Source organism: Drosophila nasuta, chromosome 2L, assembly GCF_023558535.2.
Source record: "Drosophila nasuta strain 15112-1781.00 chromosome 2L, ASM2355853v1, whole genome shotgun sequence".
Classification (NCBI taxonomy): Eukaryota; Metazoa; Arthropoda; class Insecta; order Diptera; family Drosophilidae; genus Drosophila; species Drosophila nasuta.
In genome coordinates, this window is record NC_083455.1 from 8,059,486 (window position 1) to 8,081,163 (window position 21,678).

The 21,678-nt window shown below is 35.1% G+C and overlaps 1 protein-coding gene across 7 annotated transcripts; it reads right to left on the reverse strand.

The window, feature by feature from the left end:
• Nucleotides 1–1,290: 1,290 nt before the first annotated feature.
• LOC132793061 (cyclin-dependent kinase-like 1) lies at nucleotides 1,291–12,623 on the reverse strand. Of its 7 annotated transcripts, XM_060802695.1 has the most exons (6): nucleotides 4,726–4,852; nucleotides 4,580–4,620; nucleotides 3,350–3,670; nucleotides 3,047–3,233; nucleotides 1,668–2,540; nucleotides 1,292–1,602 (listed from the first exon to the last, which is right to left on the reverse strand). In XM_060802695.1, the coding sequence occupies exons 3-6, from the start codon at nucleotides 3,448–3,450 to the stop codon at nucleotides 1,465–1,467; spliced, it is 1,299 nt and encodes a 432-aa protein (XP_060658678.1). In that variant the 5' UTR covers nucleotides 3,451–3,670; nucleotides 4,580–4,620; nucleotides 4,726–4,852; the 3' UTR covers nucleotides 1,292–1,464. The 7 variants fall into 7 exon arrangements, with proteins under 7 accessions (XP_060658707.1, XP_060658700.1, XP_060658678.1 ...); XM_060802724.1 differs by lacking the exon at nucleotides 3,350–3,670 and having other exon boundaries at nucleotides 1,291–1,602; XM_060802706.1 differs by lacking the exons at nucleotides 4,580–4,620; nucleotides 4,726–4,852 and adding an exon at nucleotides 6,335–6,575.
• Nucleotides 12,624–21,678: the final 9,055 nt, after the last annotated feature.

Below are 21,678 nucleotides of genomic sequence, written 5' to 3' on the forward strand. Positions count from 1 at the left end.
ATTTTTGCCACGCCCCCTTCCGCCCCCGAAATTAAAAAAAACGAATAACAAGCGTAATCTTAAAGCTAGTTACGAATTTTGGTATATACAATAATTACTATAGTAGTTATGATTCCTGAAAATTTGGTTGCGATCAGATAAAAATTGTCGAAGTTATTAAAGAAATACTTTTGTATGGGCAAAAACGCCTACTTACTAGGGGTCTTAGTTGCTTTGGTTGACAATCTGGTATATTGTGCCGTCTACGGTATATTTTGAATGCGGTACTATATCGATATAGCACATATACCATTTGGTATATTTTTTTAGTATTTTTGTAGTATATTTGGTATATTTTGAGAAATATACCGCAAACTATATTGCTTTTATTCAAAATGCGTAGCGGGTATCTCACAGTCGAGTACACTCGACTGTAGCTTTCTTACTTGTTATATAATAATTCTATAATATAAGGCAAAGCTGTATAACACAGAAACAAATTTTAAGCAATGAAACTGAAAACTAAAACTTACTTAGCTGATGAAAAAAATCAATTCTGAATAAGAGAATATTAAGTTTTAAGTTAATTGTCACTAAACTAATGACTGAAAAATTGTAAATGATTGAAATTCAATATTAAAATAAATAATGTGTTTTATATTATTCACTTAAGTCATGATTGAAATAATAATAATGATAAATTAAGGAAACCTTTTGATATTCCGATCATATCTTTAATAGTCAACCGATGATTTTTGAGCACTAATTCCTTCACTTCATTGACGTGATTGACATCTGTTGACGTCGATGGTCGTCCGAAGCGCTCCAAGTTATGTTTTCTCTCTCGTTGAACTCTTTGTACCTCTTATAAACATTTTTCTGCAACATGATAGATTCACTAAACGCCTTCCGCAACATCCTCAAAGCTTCCGCAGTCGAAAATTTGATGCCACTTCTCTGCTCAATTAAATCAGACATTGTAACAATCGGAAAATGCTCTCTTGATTTACAAGCGTAATTATATTACTGATAATGACAATGACATGCAATTTTGCCCAGATATCATTAACTGCTCAGTCAACTCAAGAAAAAAAGAGCCAGCCCGAAATGTTAAGCCCGCAAACTTTACTCCTTACTGTTTGGTTACAGAAGTATATCTAACAATAATATCTCACTATTATAAATAAAAAAACAAATTAGTAAACACTTACCAGAGATACTAAAATGCATAATACCTTAGCTTTAGTTTACTAGTTAGTCTTGTCAATTAATTTTCATACACAATGCGTTTACAGTAAATATTAGCGAATATTAAGAGTATTTTATTTATACACATTTTACATTTATTTTTTGAAATTAACAATACAATTGTTGCAACGTTTGTTCTCACATTCATCGCGTATCTAATTGAACCCAATCCCAAACGGATGAAATAAAGAATTTGAATTGAGTGCAGTCCGAACGAGTTTGAAGAGAGCTCCCTCTTCAAATGGTGGGCAGATGATGCTCGGTGCGATGCAGCATCGCTGCATTCTTGTTCAGTGGCTGAAGCTTCACATAATCCTGATGGGTGTGATGATGATGCTGGTTGCTTGGCAGCAGCGGCAACGAGGTGTTTGAAGTCTGTTCAAAGCAAAAGCTGATTAATAAACAATAATAGTGTGAGAGGAATGCGAATTGAGTTTCACCTTTGATTTATCACGCGCTGCGGCAATAGCAGCCGCTTGTGCCGCTCCAGTTTGCAGCTGCTGCGCTGCTGTGGCAAGCATGAACTGCTGTGAGGCCAATTGCTGTTGCCGGAGTGTGGCTGCCTCGAGACTATTGATGTGCTCCTGCTCCCGCTGTTTGGCTATGTAGTCATCGAAGTACGAGTGCTTGATAAGTTTGTCGCATGACCAACGCTTGGCTGGATCCTTGTCCAGACACTTCTTCAGCACATCGATGGTTAGCGGATTTTGCAATGCCTTTGCTGGCATTTTATCCTCCAGCGGCTCAAGCGTGGGTGGCACTGGTAGCGTTATGCCCTTGAAGTATTCATTCTGGCCAAAGATCTGTATGTGTCTTGGCAGCAAATCGCCCAATGTCTTGCGTATCAAATACAATTGATCAACATCGCTGCGTCCAGGCCACAGAGCCTCACCTCGCACCAGTTCCGCAAAGAGGCAGCCAATGGCCCAGACATCTACCGGGGTGCCGTATTGTGTATCACCCACAAGCAGTTCTGGTGCTCGATACCAGCGTGTTGCCACGTAATCTGTGTAGTTCTCGCCTGGACTCAGCATTCGAGCGAATCCAAAGTCACAAAGCTTCACTTGACCCTGTGCCGTTAGCAATATATTCTCCGGTTTGATGTCCCGATGCAGACAGCCCTGTTTGTGGCAATAGGCCACGCCCAGCAGTGTCTGGTAGCAGATCTGTTTGGTGAGTGGCTCCGGGCAGCCCTGCGGATGACGCTCCAGCTCGTGGAGCACTGTCAGCTCACAGAATTCGAAGACCAGATGCAGACGACGCTTGCGACGAAAGACCTCTAGAAGTGACACCAGATTCGGGTGCTTGAGATTCTAAATGAAATATTTAAGAAATCATTGAAATTTTTATAAATAATTTCAATATTTTAAGTGTATTATTTTAGTCTAGTAAATTAGAGCAACGAAGAAAATTAAATAAATAATAAAATTAATTAACTATAAATAAATAAAACTAAATTAATACAGATTTGACTAAGTAAATATAATTAAAAAACACAAAGTAATAACTTGTGTAGCAATATTTACTCAATTATGCGTCTAAATTGAGTAAATATTGCTACAAAAGTTATTACTTTCAACAATAGTATAAAATAATACAAAAGATATATTGTACTAATTAATTAATAAATTATTTATATAAAAATAATTGAATTATATTAAAATTAATAAAAATTTAATAAATCATCAAATCGTCATCAAATTCTTAAACGAATATTCAAATTACTTTTAACTTTTACAACAATTTCGAAAATTGTAAAAAATTAAGTATACGTACACGCCGCCCTATGGGTAGCGGGTATAACTATATTCTTGCTCACCTTGAGCAGCCTTATTTCGCGCAATGCTATTTTGCGTATAGCCGGATCATCTTCAGACTCGACGAATCTTTTCACCGCAACCAGGGCTCCAGTCTCGCGATCTCGACACTTGTAGACAACGCCGTAGGATCCCTCGCCCAATCGGCTGAGCTTCTCATACCGATCCATTTTGCTGCTACCTTGTGGTCTGAAATGGTTGTTAAATGTAGTTAGCATAATTCCAAATAATATTCACAAACAATTAACATTAATTATTCGAGTTTGAATTAGAAGTTTGCGAAAGTTGTTGTTAAATTAGTTTACCTTAGACTCAAACATTGACCACGTTTGATGTTTGCACGACGCATTGCTTTGCATTGAGCACATAGAATGTTAATGATGTTATTTGATTGACACGAACACATGAGAGAGATCACAATCACATACGATATATGTATGTGCACTACATTATGCGGACAGTAGTTGTAGTAGTACGATTTAATGAGCGGTGATCTTTTCTTGGACAATTTATTTACAGATTTGAGTTTTGGCTCTTGATAATTTAGCTTGATGTCCAAAAGTTGATTTTTGATTTGCGAATGGTATTAGTTGTGTTAGTTTTTGGATGGTTTTCTTTTTAATTTTCTTTTTTGGTTTTTTGTTGCAACGAAAACAAATGAGATTGGAAAAGTTTTCATGAGTTATTTGAATGCCAGTGAATTAAAATTTTGTTATACTATGATGATGAAATGATAAGATGTGAAAATGTTCGCTTAGAATTTAGAAATGTAAATAAAATTTATTACGAAACTAAAAATATTATTAATTAATTATATATTTATATAATGATAATATTATATTTCGTAGAATGTAAACTTAATAGAAGGGTTAGCAAAAACTATCTAGCTTAAAAATATATACTTAACTACTCTTAGTTCCGCCTCTTGAGGTAATAAAAAACTTTCCTAAATTATAATCTACCTGACACAAATTGTTTTGTTCATAACGTTCAGCATAACGCATATCTCTAGCTTCATTAGAATCATATAAAATCGATACTACTGAAATACTTAATAGAACTTAGCCAGCACCCCACAAATGAGACCCTTGGGTCCGTGAAAACAAGGCTGTAATCGATTTTCTGGCTTTAGCTTTAATGCGTGTCCTTTTCAGTCAAAATGGCGTTTTCTGGTCGAGTGTATATGAAATTCGAGAATATTTTAGCTGATTTCACATAAATGATAAGCTTAAAAGCAACATTTGTTCATAATGTTTCAATGTCAGGCCGAGGTAACTGAACTTTGAGAGGGTTTCTCTCGACCCGCAATCGAAATCGAAAAAAACACACACAAAACGAGTGGGAAACCTCATAACATGTGTGCGGTACATTAACATGGAAAATGCAATTAAATTAAATATTCATGTGCGGATACAAGGTCTAAGAGCCAAATGGAACGGGAGAAAACGAACAAATGCAATGCGAATACGAACGAATATAAATAGCGAAAACAAGAACTGTCGCGAAGCTGTCGAGCTGAGCAGGAAAGCACTTACCTAGTAGGTATCCATCTGGCTAGAATTTGACGTATTTGCCACTAGTGAGAAATATGTCGAAATGTTTTAATGATTTAATATACATATGAGTATCTGGAGAATGAGCATCTAGTATTGGGAATTTAACTAATAGAATTAATACACACCATGCGCTAGACAATCGTGAACTTTGTGGCGAATACTTAGCGATCAATATGATGATGGGTTTTGCTTTTTCTCTTCTATTTATTTTGTATATTTCTTGAAAGGTCGACCAGTACAGGAGCCGCTTGTTTGACTGACAACCAACGACTGATTTCCCGGACTTTTAGCCCGACTCTGTCAGCGTATCACCCCCCGCGCGTGTTGCTGTCTGGTCGTCTGGTCGAGAGACCCGAGAGCCAATGTCATAGCAATGCGACCAAAGTTAACAAAGCAAAAACCACAACAAAAGCAAACCATGCGCAGTGCTCTGAAGTTTTTCAAGAAGTTTCATGTTCCATGTAGTAGCTTCCTCGACCCCACAACCAACTCAACCCCTCTTAACACCCCGCATTTCTCAACCCCTACGGTTGAGGTGGGTTTGTTGTATTTGTTTTTGTTAGGCAACGCGTCGACTACGACGACTACCGGAAAACATTTGAGGCGAGTTGTTTCTTTTTGGCTTTTCTTTTCTGTTTCCTCTTTTCTTTTTCTTTTTTGAGGTTACCTGGTAGTTTCTGGTTAACGGGAATTGTAGGCGTGCGACCCCATCGTCTTTTAAACTGTGCTACAAAGGAACTTCTTCACTCGGAGAAAGGGTAAACCAACAATAAAGAACGCAACAAAACTGGGGAAGATAGTCAAACTGGTGCAGCAGTGCAATAAGCTTGCCGAATGGGGGGAAATGGGGGAATGGGAAATGGAATGGAATGGTGTTGGGGTTACGACTCGTAACGTTGTTATATCAAATTCATTATGGGTTATTAACGATTGGTATTCCGTGGTGCAATTACGCCATGTTATGCTCAGGTATTATGGCTTTGAAACTTGAATTAATTATGACAAAAGTTCTTCTTTTTTACTGCCTTAATTGATAAATAAATATTTAATGAAGTCCAATTAAAAATGAATTCAACTGTAGACAAAGGTTTGTAATTTAATTAAAGATAGTTTGCATTCATAAAGGGGAGAAAATAATTATAATATTGTGTAATTTCGTATTACGATTAATGTTATAAAACCATTTTGGTTTTTCGGTATATAATTCTTTTCAATTAATTAAATAAATGCAATTTCGTTAAACATTACTCACTAAGAATAAGTGAAGTGCAAAATACTTAAGCACCAACATTAAAATATGATCTTATTTTTATTGCTTTGAATAATGAATAAATTAAACTAATAATGATTTTTGACATATTGAGAAACTTTATATATCAAGTAGAAATATATTAAGCAGTATTTTTTTTTTAGATTTTTGTGTAATTACTTATTTGGATATAATGAAATAAATAAAAATATTTTATAAAAAAAAATGATGGAAAAATAAATTGCATAAAAATGATTTTTATATGAATATTATTTTTAATATTTTAAATATTGCGTTAGTCTACGAAACCGCTTTCATAAATGTGTTAAGCTGTGTTATAAGCATTATTTACTAATTAATATCAAAATTGCAGCAAAATTAAAAAAAAAAATTAAAGAAGTACATTAATTTTAAAGATATGAATTTCTTACTCTATTTTAATCTAGAATCTAGACGAATCTAGAGAATTAGTGTCTTTAGCTCACCTTCGCAGCGAAAACAACTTGGATATCTCAAACATTTTCATGGTGAACGTTATAATATTTTATTTTTTATTGCTTTATCACCTTTGCAACTTCAATGGCAATAACAACAAATGGTGAAAGACAGCGGCAATGGCAACGACGACAACGAACTAACACTACAATGGTAACGGTAAAATCGTCGCCCGCAACGATGCCAACGAATGAATTGGAGCACGAGACGATTGCGATGTCGAAACGCCAACAGCCGGGAAACGACTGAAGTTTGTTCTGGCCAGAACTTCAGTTGGTAAGCCAGCTAAATGGCCAACAAGCCAGTATCGCAAACAAGCCGCACTTACAAGCAAGCAAGCGAGCAAAAAAAGAAATGAAAACAAAAAATGGCCGCTCAACTCGATTGCATCTGCGGACATTGCACATACGCCATGTTGGACACTGGCTCTTCCGTTTTGTTTCGTTTCGTTTCGTTTGGCTTCATTTCGCTTGTGGTTGCGTGTTGCATTAAATATGCATTAAAAATACTCAAAAATGCATTGAAATCCAAGCAAGCAGTAACTTTGAAATGAATTACGAACCATTGTCACGCATAAGCAGTGTTGTACTCGACCAAACAGACTGACAGACAGGGAAAACATACTAAGCTCTAATGAAAAGCACGTGCAACACCTTTTATCTGTTCTCGCCTCGAGGGAGGGCAATTAGTGGCTCGTTCCAATTTGGTCAATACATGGACGGCTTTTGACCTTTTGTTTTTGCCCAACTCGGTTTGACTTGCTAGCTTTTCGCGCAATTCAATTTGCATAATAATCCAGTGGCAGTGGTCGAAGGGTCTCTGTGTTTGTTTTTTTTGTGCCTCTGCTATTTTTACTACCTTTTGTTTACGAAGGCATTTGCTTTGATTATTCGACATTCTTCATGTAATTGTAGTTGTTTTCATGCCTCTTAATTACATTCTTTGCCGCTTGAAGACTAAAGTGGAGGCCTTCTCTGCCATGTAGTTATTCATTTCATTGTTTGGTCAGTTTGTTGGCTCTATTTTTTATTTTCTTTGTATTTTTGTTTGCCTTCCGCTGGGGTTCAATAGTCGACACTTGGCAGGGGCTGTTCAACTTTTGGTCAAGTGACTATGCGAACCCCATTGTACTATATTGATTGCACTGATTGCTCTGAAATGCGCGGAAATTGGCAGCTTGTTCGAGTGTGAAGTCTGCCAAACGGACTTTGGTAACAAAATGGGGGAAAAAAAAACTAAAGTTGTACATTGATCGGGCACTTTTTCATAGAACTTTGAAGTAGCCATTGCAAAGTTTAAAACGATTTAATTCAATTATTTAATATTTAATGTTATGTATGCAACCATCACTTAATATGAAGAATTTTGAAAAAATTTATGCGAATCTCATAGAAAATAAATAAAGACTGATATTTTAATGCATGAGTATCTTAGTTGGCTATATTGAAAATAAATGAGTCTGTACAGAATAATTATTAAATTTTGTAAATAATATAATTTAGTTATAATTCAATTAATGATTTTGAAATGTAGTTTAGCAACTTTACCAAGATGTATTAATTAAGTAGTTTTCTTATTACTTATTGAATTTATTGAAGAGCTTTGAAGTAGCTATTTCAGAGTTCAAGTTTATTTAATTCAATTATTATTTATTAATCGAACTTCCACAAATCAAGATGAATTCATGATTGTCAGCATTAAAAATAAATGTGCCACTACCAAATATGCATATTTAATAAATATATATTACTTATTAAACTGACCACATTTAATGCAATCAATAAATGCTTGGGAAGTATTATGAATTTAATTTTAATGTTAAATATTGATTTCAAAGATAATTCAACTTTGGTGTTTAAGTCTTATTGAATTTATTTCAAGAACTATCTAATAAAAGTTGATATGAGACAACAAGCAAGTCCGAAGCGAATTGACCTTTCGCAGCAGCTAAAGAGCACACGTTTGTTAGTGCTCTTGGCTTAAAAATAATCGCAACTAGAACTTTAGCACAAGCCAAGTGGTGAATGTTGTGCAAAAATAGAATGCGAGAAGTTTTTGCAGTTTAATCGTGCAAAAGGGCAACATGGCAAAGTGAAGTGCGGCAACTTGGCGTTTCTGGAAACTTTAGGGATTGTTAAGGCTGAGTTGTGCTGACGCTGACTGCGCCAATGGTGAATCGTGGCGGTTGCGGTGTTGACTTGGCCTTGTTGGGCGTTGTGTGCAATAAATAACAAGCTATTAATGCCAAATGTGCAGCGCACACACACACATACTCACACTCAGACTAGCACACGCACAGGTGCAAGAGAAAGCATTGCATACTTATGGGCTGCGGCTGCAGACAATATGGCATGCGTAGTTGTGGCAAAGGCCAAGGCCGTTGCAGTGAACTAAATGTCATTGGGCGATTGGGTGATTATTTGGTGTAAACTTTTGCACATTTTTCACTTTCCGTTTGCTGTGTTGCCACAAAAAGTTAACGTGGCTAATTACGGCACAGCGAAAGTTTATTCGATTCAATGTCGACATCGACTTTGGTTTCGACTTTGGCTTCGCCTTCGACCTACCTGCGATGCCTGTCATCTAGAGCGGGCTCATTGCAGACTTGGATCCTTTGTATGAGGCGATAGAGAAAGGATTCTTGAAACGCTTGCGGCAGATAATAATTCTGAAACATTTCACACGGCGGCCAACAAACACGTTTGCACCGCTTCAGTGCAGAATTTAGACTACGGGCACTTTGCCCCGTATCTATTTTATCGATAAACGCTTTAAAATGCATTGGACATGATGCATATTTAATGCACGACTTGCAATACTTTCAGACGCCCCACAAGTAACCCCCGTAAATCCCCAAAGGTGTTTGGGCGCTTTGACTGTGATGTGTTTCGTGTGTTTCGTTGCCAGCGTCGCCCATTTCTCTTCTCGTCTCTTTACATCGCTTGTCGACGATGTTTTTTCTTCTTCTGTTTCATATTATTTTTTACTTTTGGGGTCAGTAAACAGGTGCTACATAGGAATAAACGGAAAGCGAAAGAGGACGAGGACGTGGACGGAGAGAGGAGCGAGAAAAGAGGAGAAGGAGGCGCATGCAAATGAATCAGGCAGCAAAAGTCGCTGCACCTGCTGCGAGAGCGAGAGTTGTGATGGCAGTCAAAAAGATTCAAGGAAAACACGGCACATGCAATATGAAGCTCATGAATGTCCAAAGCAAAGCCAGGCAATGCTGATGCAGGCAACAGGAGAATGAGGTGATATGGAGGGGGGAGCTACATAAGGTGAGAAGAGACGTGATGATGGAGCCAATAGAAGGTTCTACCTTCAGCAGATTTTAAATTGCTTTGCATGCCGTGCAGACCTGACGGAATGGCAAAATAACTGCGCCGAGGGGCGCAAGTTAATTCTATGTAATTTCTAGCGAACAAATTTCGATTTATGCTGTGTGCTCTTTTTTTTAAATTATGCTAAACTTAAACAAACACTGATAATTTAGTTAAATTCTGAATAGATAACTTGTTACCTAATTAGTATAATTTAATTTTTGGTGCGTGATTTCATTAATTTAAAAAATATCAGTAATGATTCAATCATTTTCTAACAAAGAAAACGGGAGTGCATTCCTCTATTAATAACACTACTTGTTCGATTTTATTATAATAAATCAACAATGCAATTAATTTTGGTATTTTTTTGCATTGTAAATCGAACTTGTTTAATATAAATAATTATATAATAAATATAAAAAATTAAACCTCCAAAAAGGCTAGTAATTTCTATTTCATATCACAAACATTGTTTGAATAATTGCTTTGGTTTGGCTAAATAAATTTAACAAAAAATTGAAATATTTATGAATTGTAAATCTATTTATTGCGGTAATAAACAACATAGCATTGCTTTCAATTATTGAATATCAGTTTAATTGAAATATTACATGTTGTCAATAATTAAATAGAAATTAACCGCAACAAAAATACAAATTACCACTGGACTAATTCATCAGTTTGGCAGTCCATCAATAAAAAGAATTCCATCACCGATGACTCACACCAAATACTAAAATGATGCATGTTTTTTTTGTATATTTGTTTTTTTTTTGTATATATTCAATTTGTTTTGACAACAAAATGAGCCGCATGAAAACCAACAAACTAAGCTATTAACCAACCAACTATCAACGAAAAAGGGGCCCAAACAAATAGAAAGAAAAAAACTATCTTGAAACTGCAATCAAATTGAAATTCAATCAAAAGGAATATGTGCAAAAAAGTACACAGACATCGAATTGCATTGATATGCGACCATCGCTTTGTTAGAATTTTTTGTTTGGTTTCTTTCGTTCGGATCTGACAGGAAAGAGAAGGGAGAAGGGAGAAGAAAGCAAAGGAAAGGGAATCGGAATAGGGGAACCGGAGACCCAAACCTGGGAACCGGCAACGAGTGACAGCCAGACAAACAGCTCAAAAGGAATATTGCATACTTATTGGCAGCGGCAGCGGATGATTTAGCGGTTTTTAATGCTTCTTCCTTTTTGGCTGGGAGGAACATTTCGCTCTTGCTTTTGCTTCTGGTTTTGCGCACATGTCAACGCCATTTGCGCGTCTGCATGGAAAATGGAAAATGCGGGCGAAAATATGGAAAATATTTCTCTAGTTTTGTGGTTTTTTTCTTCCTGCAATTGTCTGATTGAAATCATCTGAAGCGTTCTCTCCTTAACGAGCGAACTAGTTGCCGTCTACCAAATATTTGCTGTATTTTCGTTTTATGCGACTGTTTAGTGGATACTTTTCGCTGTAAGCAAAGATAATCTCTGTAGCCTTAAATGATGACGCACATTAAAGGATTACTTCGTAAACTGAATTATAGAGCATATAAATTGAAGGTTTTCCAGTATCGCTGTGTAAATAGAAGGTTGATCAAATCAATATGTTTGTGTTCTATTTATATTGAGAGCAACAAAATCTTTAATTTCAATTAACACAAATCAATACGAAAATTTAATTATAACATCTATTTTGTTTTTATTTCTATTTCATTTAATAAATATTCCGATTTTAAACATTTCATTGATCTAGTTTTATGAGTTAATTAATTCGCTTCCCATTATACCAATTATTTCGTGCTTTGAGAATATTTTATTTGAACCAGAGTCATATTGTATTATTATATTTGTCTTAAGAGAATTGAAATTATCTTTCATTTCGGTTGGCGTTCGAAATGTGTTCTAAAAAAATAATTTATTACAAATTATTATTATTATTATTAACAAATATATATTTAATACATATATAACAAACATTTATTTTATTACCTTAACTTGTAAATTTACTATTCTGCAATACTTCTGTCTGACAAGCCAAAAAGTTTTTTGAATTTAGATTAAACACCTGGATTATCACAATACTTGATTATCTTTACTTCTTCTCCGACAATAAGTAATAAAATCACGATATAAGATTAAACTTTACATGATGCGAAAATTTTGTAGAAAAAAGTACTTTCATTTTATACAAATTAATCACACTTTAGAAGTGCACATGAGGAAAATATATGCTATAATACACTAACCGTGGATAAACAAAATTATCAAAATTAAACTCGTGACAATGCATACAAATGATTTATTGAAAATATCAATAAATTGAATTGAATTGAATTAAAGGAATGACTGACACAATAATTCAAATGTATTATACCAGTTGCGGTAAGATTACTAAAATAAATAAAAATGTAATAAAAAGTTAAATATGCAACGTTAAATTCAGTGAATTTGTATCAACAGTCTCTTAAAGAATGACTTGTGCCATCTAACACACACAGTTTGAAGTCATGTTCTTCTGTTGATGTACTAGATATACATATGTATATAGGTTTACCTCAATAAAACGCTGCAGTGTCAAAGAACCTTATAACAAGGCAAAACCCCTAAGGTTAGAGCCAAACAAAATCAGGGTCAGGTAAGCCGCATTGGCAATTATCTACGCGCCAATCTTGAACTTGCTTTAGACAACAAGTTCAAGCCGAAAAACAAAGAAACAATGCAGTTTTAATATGTGTGCAGAGCAATGCGTTGTACTTCAAAATTGTTGGAATAACCCGAAATTGATTTAATTATAAGAATACAACTTACCTTCTGGGCAGAAGTGGAAGATGGTTACCAAACAGCCATAGACGTTTCTCTCCAAACCATTTGTCCATAGACCTTTTGCTTTGAATATATTTTGAAATGTTTTTAGTTTTGCTATCACTTGCATCTAGTTGTACACCATTTTATTGTATTTAAGTTTTGGATTATTTCAATATTTTCTTTATTACTTTCACACGCGTTTTTCCATTACTATTTATATGATTTTTTCTTTGAGCTAATTACGCGGCAAAACGATGCGTCCGCTCGGTGAGCAATGTTAATAAAGTTTGTTTATATTACGCCGGAGTCATAACCGTAGCCGGAATTTTTGTGCGGCATTGAAAACGCCGCACAACAACAACAACAACAACAACGAGGAGAAGAGTTGGGTTTGTTGGGGTGTCGGCGTCGGTTGACATTGGCAACGCTTTAGCCTGTCTTTGGGGTTGTAGTTGTAGTTGTTGCTGTTGCTGTATTTAAGTTATTAATAGTGTTGTTATAGCTGTAGTTCTGCATGTTTGTGTTTTGCGTTGTCAATCCATTGTCATTAAAAACAAACAAAAAATTTACCAAACATGTTCACAGAAAGTTCATGCATTGATTTCGCGTTGCCCAGAGTCAAAATCATTTTTCGAATATTCATAATAATAATTTTATGACCAACACACAGAGTTGAGGTGAGGCGTGGCGTTCCCATCTCACACTCTCAAATGTCATAGAAATGGGTATTGTTCTGTAGTAATGTCCTTTAAATGGACACCCACACACACACATGCCGCAATTATCCCCATCTTTATTGGGTTATTAATATAACATTTGTTTTGGCTATCATCTGTCTGATTGCGTTTTGTCGCAACCAGATTAGACAACTGACATAATTAACTTGTCATAATATCCGCTATTACACATAAGCTACACTACGTTCGAGATGAAATCATCAAGGTCAAAAAAGGTGGTATTACACACAAGGTCGAATTTAATATTTCTAATTTATTAATGAGAAGTAGAGCACACGTGTTTCACATAGATTTCGGAATCGCCCTCAATAGATTCAATTTGTATTATGCATTTAGTCGTATAATGCATTTGCCAATGCCATAATTGCCCTGATTTAAAAGCCGATTCTAATTGCAATGAAATTTATTGGAGTGCAATTGATTTTGAAAGTGATTTTAGTAGTGGATCATTATTTAAATATTAAATAATAATGAGATATGACTACAGCTTTAAATATCTGATTGTTTTACCATTAATAAAATAATGTTTGGCTATACTTATAAATATTATTAATTGTTCTAATTAAGTTATCATTCCTTTAAAAACAAATTTGTTGTAATAATTAAATTTGTTGTTTTTTATATTGAAAAGTATTTATATAGTATTATATCAATTATATTTTTAATTTCAATCTTGAAGAATCTTCCATCCTCTTCGAGAATTTCGCCGCTAAAAGCTTATGTGTGACAATCGTCAATCCTCGAAAGTTCTGCGTGCTAAGTTTGAGCTTTGCATTTTTTTTTAAGCCTGGCAATGCCATTTACAGGGCTGTTAACTGTAATGCTTGATGCTAATGGCAACGTGCAACTTTACCGGCTAAAGCGCGTGTCACCAACACAACAGCAGATAAACAAACACACAACACACACGCACACATACATAGAGTAAGGTGTAGTAAGGCACTTAGAGGAAATGCCGGTGTCACCATATGCGAAGGCAAAAAATAGATGCAAAAACTTTGCTCGAGCTGCAACACAAACAACAACAAGAACAACAACACCAACATTTAACTTTCCGTCTCAGCCGATTTGTCGTTTATTTTTTTTTTATCTTTCTTTTTTTCGTTTACTTCGCTTTTGCTTTGTTGTTTTTTTTCTTTGTTTTTAGCTGCTGCACTTTGGCTTTGCATTTAAAGCTTGCTTCACTTTATGCTTTGTTCCATTTCGAATAGGTGAGAAAGAGGAGCACACAAGAAATGGCGCATGTGAGATAACCTTTAAAAGCTGCTCGTATGCTAAAACTAAATGATGACAGCCAAAAGGAGCTAAAGCAACCAAATAGGAGCTGCATATGCGAGGCGAGCTGCATATGCAAAGCGTTGCAAGTTGCTTAGACAACAACAGCGACAATAATAATACCAGTAGCTGCTGCTATCTCGTTCTCGCATTGCGGCAAGTGGTTGCCAGGACAACTGACAAACGACGACAACTTGTAACCAAAACAAATGCAAATTCCGGATGCTTCCTCTCTCTCACTCTCACTCTTGCGCTCGCTCTCTTTGTGTTTTGAAGTATTCCAATCCCTTTCGAGCTACAAATGAGCACGATTGTTTACATGAGCAAAAAATTTTTAAATACCCTGTGGTAATTTTAATTACCCTAAATCGGCATTGTTTTTGGTTTCGTAAGGAAGAATAAAGTAGAATTCAAGTGATTCTAAAAAATATTAAATTATTAACTGACTGACGTGCTAGATAACAGATAGACTGATTGAAATTATATATTTTCGTTTGGAATCATTTATGATTCTTTTATCCATCTCTTAATAAGTTTAAATTAAAAAATTTCCTTAAAAGATAATGTATTATAAAAAGTCAAAATATCAATATATTTTTGCATAAATGTTAGTTTCACGTTATTTTATAGCAAAATTTGTAAAGCATATTTTTACTGTGTTCTCGACAAACAGGTATTTATACATTCCTTTTAATTATTGTGGAAGTCCGATGAAGTTTGATGCTTAAAGAGCTACAAGCTATTGATTTGTTACGTCTACGTCTCTGAATTGAAAAATTCAGAAATTGTATTAAATAAAATATAAAATATGAATAAATTTTCGCATAAATATTATTTTAAATCAGCATATCGCAATATTGTTAAAGCCTATTTTCATTGTGGTTGTCTCTCGACAAAAAAAAAACTAATATAATGAGATAATAAAATAATAAATGAAAAGTGTAATGATTTATACATTATTTTTAACTATTGTGGAAGTTTGATGAAGTTCGATGCTTAAGAAGCTACAAAATATCGATGTGCCACGTCTATAGCGTATCTGTTAGTCGAATTAATTTCTGTCTAACCTGTTATGATTATCTCTTTACGTTCACTTCTCGTACACACTCATACAAATGTACATGCCACACAGTGGCGCAAGCAGCTTAAAGTTTTCCTTTTTGTGCTGTTCGTTGCTGCTGCATGCTTTTGCGGCATTGGCTGGACCTGTTTGTTGGCCAGGGAGGATTAACACCTGTTTGTGCTGGCTGCTGCACATTTCTACGTTAAATTTTCCAAGCCCTCAATTTATTGTATTTGTTTACAAGGTTTTTGCGTGCACAATTGTGCGTTGCTTCAACTTATAGCCACGGGACTTGGGGACATCGTTGCTGTTACATCGGTTGCACAGGCGGCGGGGCAACTGGATGAGGGTGCTGAACATTTGGCTCTGGGGCTTAAGTGAAAATAATGTCATGGAGATAATGCGAAAAAGGAAAGTGCACGTTAGTTTAAACGTTGCTTAGCATTCAACTATTTCCAGCATCCAGCTTCTAGCATTGCATTTCATTTGCATTAAAGTTGCCACTTGAATATGGCCAAAAAAAAAAAACACTTGGTTCAACATATTGTGGGAATTCTACGGCTGCATAGTTTGAGTCATAAACAAGCTTATAAAGAGTTAAGAATGGATTTACTTTCGCTTGCTTTCTATCTTCAGACTTTCTTTGCGGCCATAAATATATTCCGTTTGACATTATTTTCGGCAAGTGAAACTTCTTTCTACACAAAAGTAAACCACTTGAAAGTTGTATAATCAACAAAAATGCTAAAATGTGAAATGTATAATTTTCTTCTTCTTATTTTTAGAGTTTACTACTTTATAAGTGATATAAAAAACAATCGGTTTAGTTTAAAATTATCCTTAATGAATTAATTGGTATTTTTTTTATGAATTAACCATTTATAGGCTTATTATAATGTCAGTAAAAGTTAAATATTACCAGAAAATTTTTATTAAAAGGTTTAATCCAAGAATCTAAAGCAATTTCGTTATATTTTTCATACTTTCTAATTATTATACACTCCTAATGATTAAGATTTGAAATCACTTTTTGATAATTAATTTTGTTTACCATTTTATTAAAGAGCTCTTGCCACTCTTTACAAAAGTTTAAAGTTTCATAGTACCACAATTTTATTAAATAAATTGTTGACGTGCTTCACATTGCCGTTCAGCTTGTAATCAATGACTTTATGTCGGGGCACAGGTAACATAATCTAACTAAAGTTTACATGCCTTTATTGTGCCACCTCAACAATAACATCGCAAGCAACTAAAGAAAACCAATGGAGCCTTGGCGCAGCACCAACAACAACAAAAGCAGCAGCAACAAAAATGGCGTCAAAACTTTCACTGTTGCCAGAAGGTGTATATACGTTCTCTGCGTACTCCTCGTGCTACTTGTGGTGCATACAACAACCTTGCTAAAAGTTCCATAACAAAATTTATGCGTGTAACTGGGCGTATGAAAATGCTGCTGCCAACAAACACAACACAACAACAGTAACAACAACAATAACAACAAAAACAGCAGCGGTAAAGAGGCTGCACGAATGCTGCTGCAACTTTTAAATAAATTTCTAAATACTCGTACTCGACTCGAGGTGCGCTCTCAGGCGATCGCAGCTAAACGAGCTAAAGTTGTAAGGGCTGAGCGAACGAAGTAAAAAAACGTAAAATAGAAAAGTCGAGAGAAATGCTCAACTTTGAGGCGTGGCAATGAGATGGACCCAGTGTTGGGGCAGCAACACTTTTGACTTTTGTGGTGGCAAAGTTTTTGGCCCGGCCAAGTTCTTGAGTCAACTCGATGCCGCGTTCGTGGCGTAAGAATTTATGTTAATAACTTTTTGCTCTGTGTCATTATGTTGTGTGCACTTGTGCCTGTGCTTGTGTTCTTTTTTACCTCAAGTTATGCTTGCTGATAATAACATTGATAGCGCAGTAAATATTGCATATAAATTATTGCCACATATTTGTCTTTTTTGCCGGTTTGTCGTGGCTTTAAAACTCTTGGATAATGCATACTTGGCAATCTCGCGTTTCTTAAGTTTGGAAAATTATTTATTGTGTACACACTGGCTGAAGCTTCGAAAGCTCGTTTACGTCTGTTACCAACTTAGCAAGACGGGAACTTTATGTTTTTAAGCTCTTTAGGGTTGTTGGCAAGTAGGATAATAAGTGAGCTTTTCTATAGTTGGTAAATATTTTGGTAGAACATTTAAGCTAGTAAAAAAGCCAAGGGAAATTTTTAGAGATAACAGTGGTAAATCCATTAAAGAAAGGTTTTAAGAAATTTGGAAATAAATTAATGAATTGTGTTAATAAAAATTAAATAAAAAAAGTAGAAAAAATATTTTGCTTTGCATTTGAATACAAGGTTATTGCTGAGAGTTGCACTTAATTATAGATTTATTTTTTTTGAAATTCAATGTAAATTTTATTAAAATATTGCATATACATTAACGTAAATTTATTTGGAAAATTTAGAGCATTGTTTCTTATAGTTCATTTACATAAAAGCCATTTCCATTTAGTTACATTAATAATCATTTAATATTTGTTTCTTTAATATCATTACACATTAATTTCTTGCAGTTACTAAGCAACCTTTTGTTATGCATTTAAATACAATTTTCAAACCCAGTTAGTTAGCATCCAAATATTCAATGACTCCGGAGAATAATTGGTTAAATTAATTAGCTTCCTTAAGATGGATTTTCCACATAACATATATACATGCTCATGCATTCGCAAATCGAATTCCCTTTGTTGTTATATTTCAAGTGAAAGGAAATCCTTTTATTCAATTACAATTCAATTGAGAAGCTTAAATATTTATGCAATACAAACACAAGCTGCTTAAGTGCTACCTTAATGCACACTCTTCACACTCTTGCATCAACAGTTTTGGCTTTTGGCATTAACAACATCCTTGGGAATATATTCGGACTCACATACATACACACACACACACACACACACACACACACACACACACACTTGACTCTGGACTCTGGCCGATGCATTTCATGGCCGTTGACCGAGGCAATTAATGCAAAATGCTGCATACGCCCAGTGGGCTCAGTTGCTGCAACGTTCATTGTTCTGTCTGTTCGGTTGTCTACTGTCTACTGACTGCTGTCTGCTGTGGGGCATTTGTCGGGCTGGAGTACGCACTTGTTAGCATGCACAATGACCACAGAGACATTTGCATAGCCATCGGCACTGCTGTAGGCACTGTGCAGCCAGTCATGGGCATAGGCATAGGCACAGGCATTGGGATCACCATCGGCATAGTAACTGGTGCAACAGCAGTCAACTGGCGCTTATGTTTTGATAGTCATGTAATTTCCGCCCATAAACAAAGCCTGCTGCAGATTTCGACTGCATGTGGTAAAGAGATTCATGGCCATTCTCAAATCAAGTGCAACTATGAAAGTTCTAGCTAAGAACTGCCTAATGAGCTCCATAATTTAAACATTGGCTTATTGCTGATAGAAATAATTGATTAGCTAGGATTTAGTACATATTGACAAAATTCCAATATCAATGTTAAAGCAAGGATACATTACTCCACAATTGTATTGCTTTATTATTTATTTATTATATTTAAAATGCAAAATATTGCTTAAGAATTAACTTTAATAAATAATGATTAATGTGCATAATAAGATTCTTTAAAATCGTATATAAACTATTTTTAAGTCTCTTATTTTATTGCAGACTTAAGCATGTACGTTAAATTTCACAAATAATATTTTGTTTATGAAAAACTGAAATATTTAATGAACGTTCGCTTGCCTTCTATGTCGGGAAAATTTAACATATTGTTAGGATTTTAATATTAGCCCACTTTTCTAATTTTCTTGTTAATGAGCAGTCCGTTGTTTCAAGCTCAATTAAGTTGTTATGTTCTCTTAATACTCACAGCATTTTTAAACTACTTGAAGCAACGTTTGCCCTTGTTTGACTGCCTCGCTTAACTCTCATTCCCGCCAGTTTGCCACCTCCTGCCGTGGCTCACTTATAACATTTTGGCAAATAATTTTCTACACATATGCCGCATTTTGTAGGAGTCGTCGTACTACGAGTATTTGCGCAAAAGTTTCAACAGCCTGCCAAAGCAATGCCTAAACCTAAACTCTGCTCCGGTTTTTAGTTTTGCAAATTGCTTAACGCAGTCCGGAGCCCGCTCCTCGAACCCTTATGATACTCCGTATGGTAACTAAGGCTCAGTTGACTATGGCCCAAACTACTTTTGATTACTACTGCCGCAACTACAATGCAACTACAACTAAAGCGAAACTCCACTCATTGCAGGCGGCCCAAAACACAGGCAGCGGGAGGAGCAGGAGCTGGAACAGAAGCAGTGCAGCTGAAGCATTCAGCCAGTCAGCCATTCAGCCAGGCAGTCAAGCATAACTTTTACTCTATTGACTCTGCAGTCCCCTGGATCCTGCCGCGTGTTCCTACTAGCTCTCTATTCTTCATGTCTGCAGCTCGATTGGTTCAAACATGCTGAAAGTTGGGTTCGTTTAGTTTCTTTGGTGGGTCGCTTATGCCATGCATTGATTAAATTTGACTTAAATTGCATTAAGTGTGTATGCACACACATACACACACACACACACACACACACACATCGTTGTAATTCTTATTGTTTGAAATTGGATTTTGTTACTCATTGTATGAACTGTATCCGTCTCTAGAAACTGAAACAGAAATCTTCCTCTGCTCAGCTTCTCGCATCTCCACTTCGGCAAACACTTGTTGACATTCACAATAGCCAAGAAAACTAAAGGAATTGTATTGCCAAACCTATTTGCTTATTTATTGGTCTAATTGAGAACTCTGTGCATTGTGAAATGCTTTCCCAATTGCCTCTGCCATCGACGCACATGTTCATCGACAATTGTTGCAATTGCCAGGCGTTTTCAGAGTTCTCACATTTTTGATTGATTGCTAAGATATACATACGTACTTCATAGTAAGAAAGAGGAATTGAACAAGTATATACATATATACTATGTATATGTATATAAATTATGTGTCAGATAGAAATTAACTTCTGTTAAAATTATTTTTTTATGAATAATTTACTTAACTTAAATGTACGTAAATGTAAATGTCAATTAAATAATTTTAACAAAAATTATTTGAAATTCTAGACTATAAAATAATGTTTTTAACCGCCATTAAAAATTTATTTTCTGTACATTTTTGCTATAAAGTTTTATTCGTAAGTTCAGAGAGAAATTAGTGAAATAATTAGTAGCCAAAATAAACACTTCATAAATAAAAAATTTTAAAAACTTTTAATTTTCCACTATATAAATTTTTTATATTCCTAAAAAAATCGTCAAGACACTTTTGTTCGTCATTCGTTTTATTATTGTAATTGGTTTTAATATAAAATTCAATATATTTGGTACTCTCACTGTTATCTTAAATAAAGAACACACACAAGAATATTTTATTGCATTTGCTTGAGTTAAGTCGTGAAAATTGCATCCATAGATAATGTTGGCCTAGTGAATCCAGCCCAGCTTCTGCACAGTCATCAAATAGCATTAAATTTGTTTGTGGCAACCACTCAAAACATAACATAAACCACAAAAACTTAGTTGAGAGAGAGCATAGTTTGTATGTGAGTGCTTTGTAATGTCGGTCGTAATGGAGGCGAATATGCCTCAATCTTTTTGCTTAAAACTTTTGTCTACGATATTTCGACTGTTGGAAAGATCTCCCTGTTGTTGTTGTTGTTATTGCTGCAGTCATATAGAAGTTTTGTTGTTGTATTGTGGTTTTGGTTGCATAACATGCCACACACATTAGGAAATGTTAAAATGACATAAAAACAGCGCAACAGACAGCGACAACAATGTGACACCTGTTTTTTCCAACGTATATGTCTGTGTCATTTTCTTCTCCACTAGTATTCTCGCGACTGTGTGTGTGTTTGAGTGTGTGTGTTTATGTTGCAAGCGCATTTAGTGACATTTATGTGCAGCGTGGCGTTTTATTTGCAGCTCAATGCACAGCAAAAATTGCTTACGAAGTGTGCCATGAGTTGCACTTGTTGTTACTTTATATATATATACCATAGCCAATACACTGAAAGAAATTTTGAAAATATGTATTTGATTTAGACTT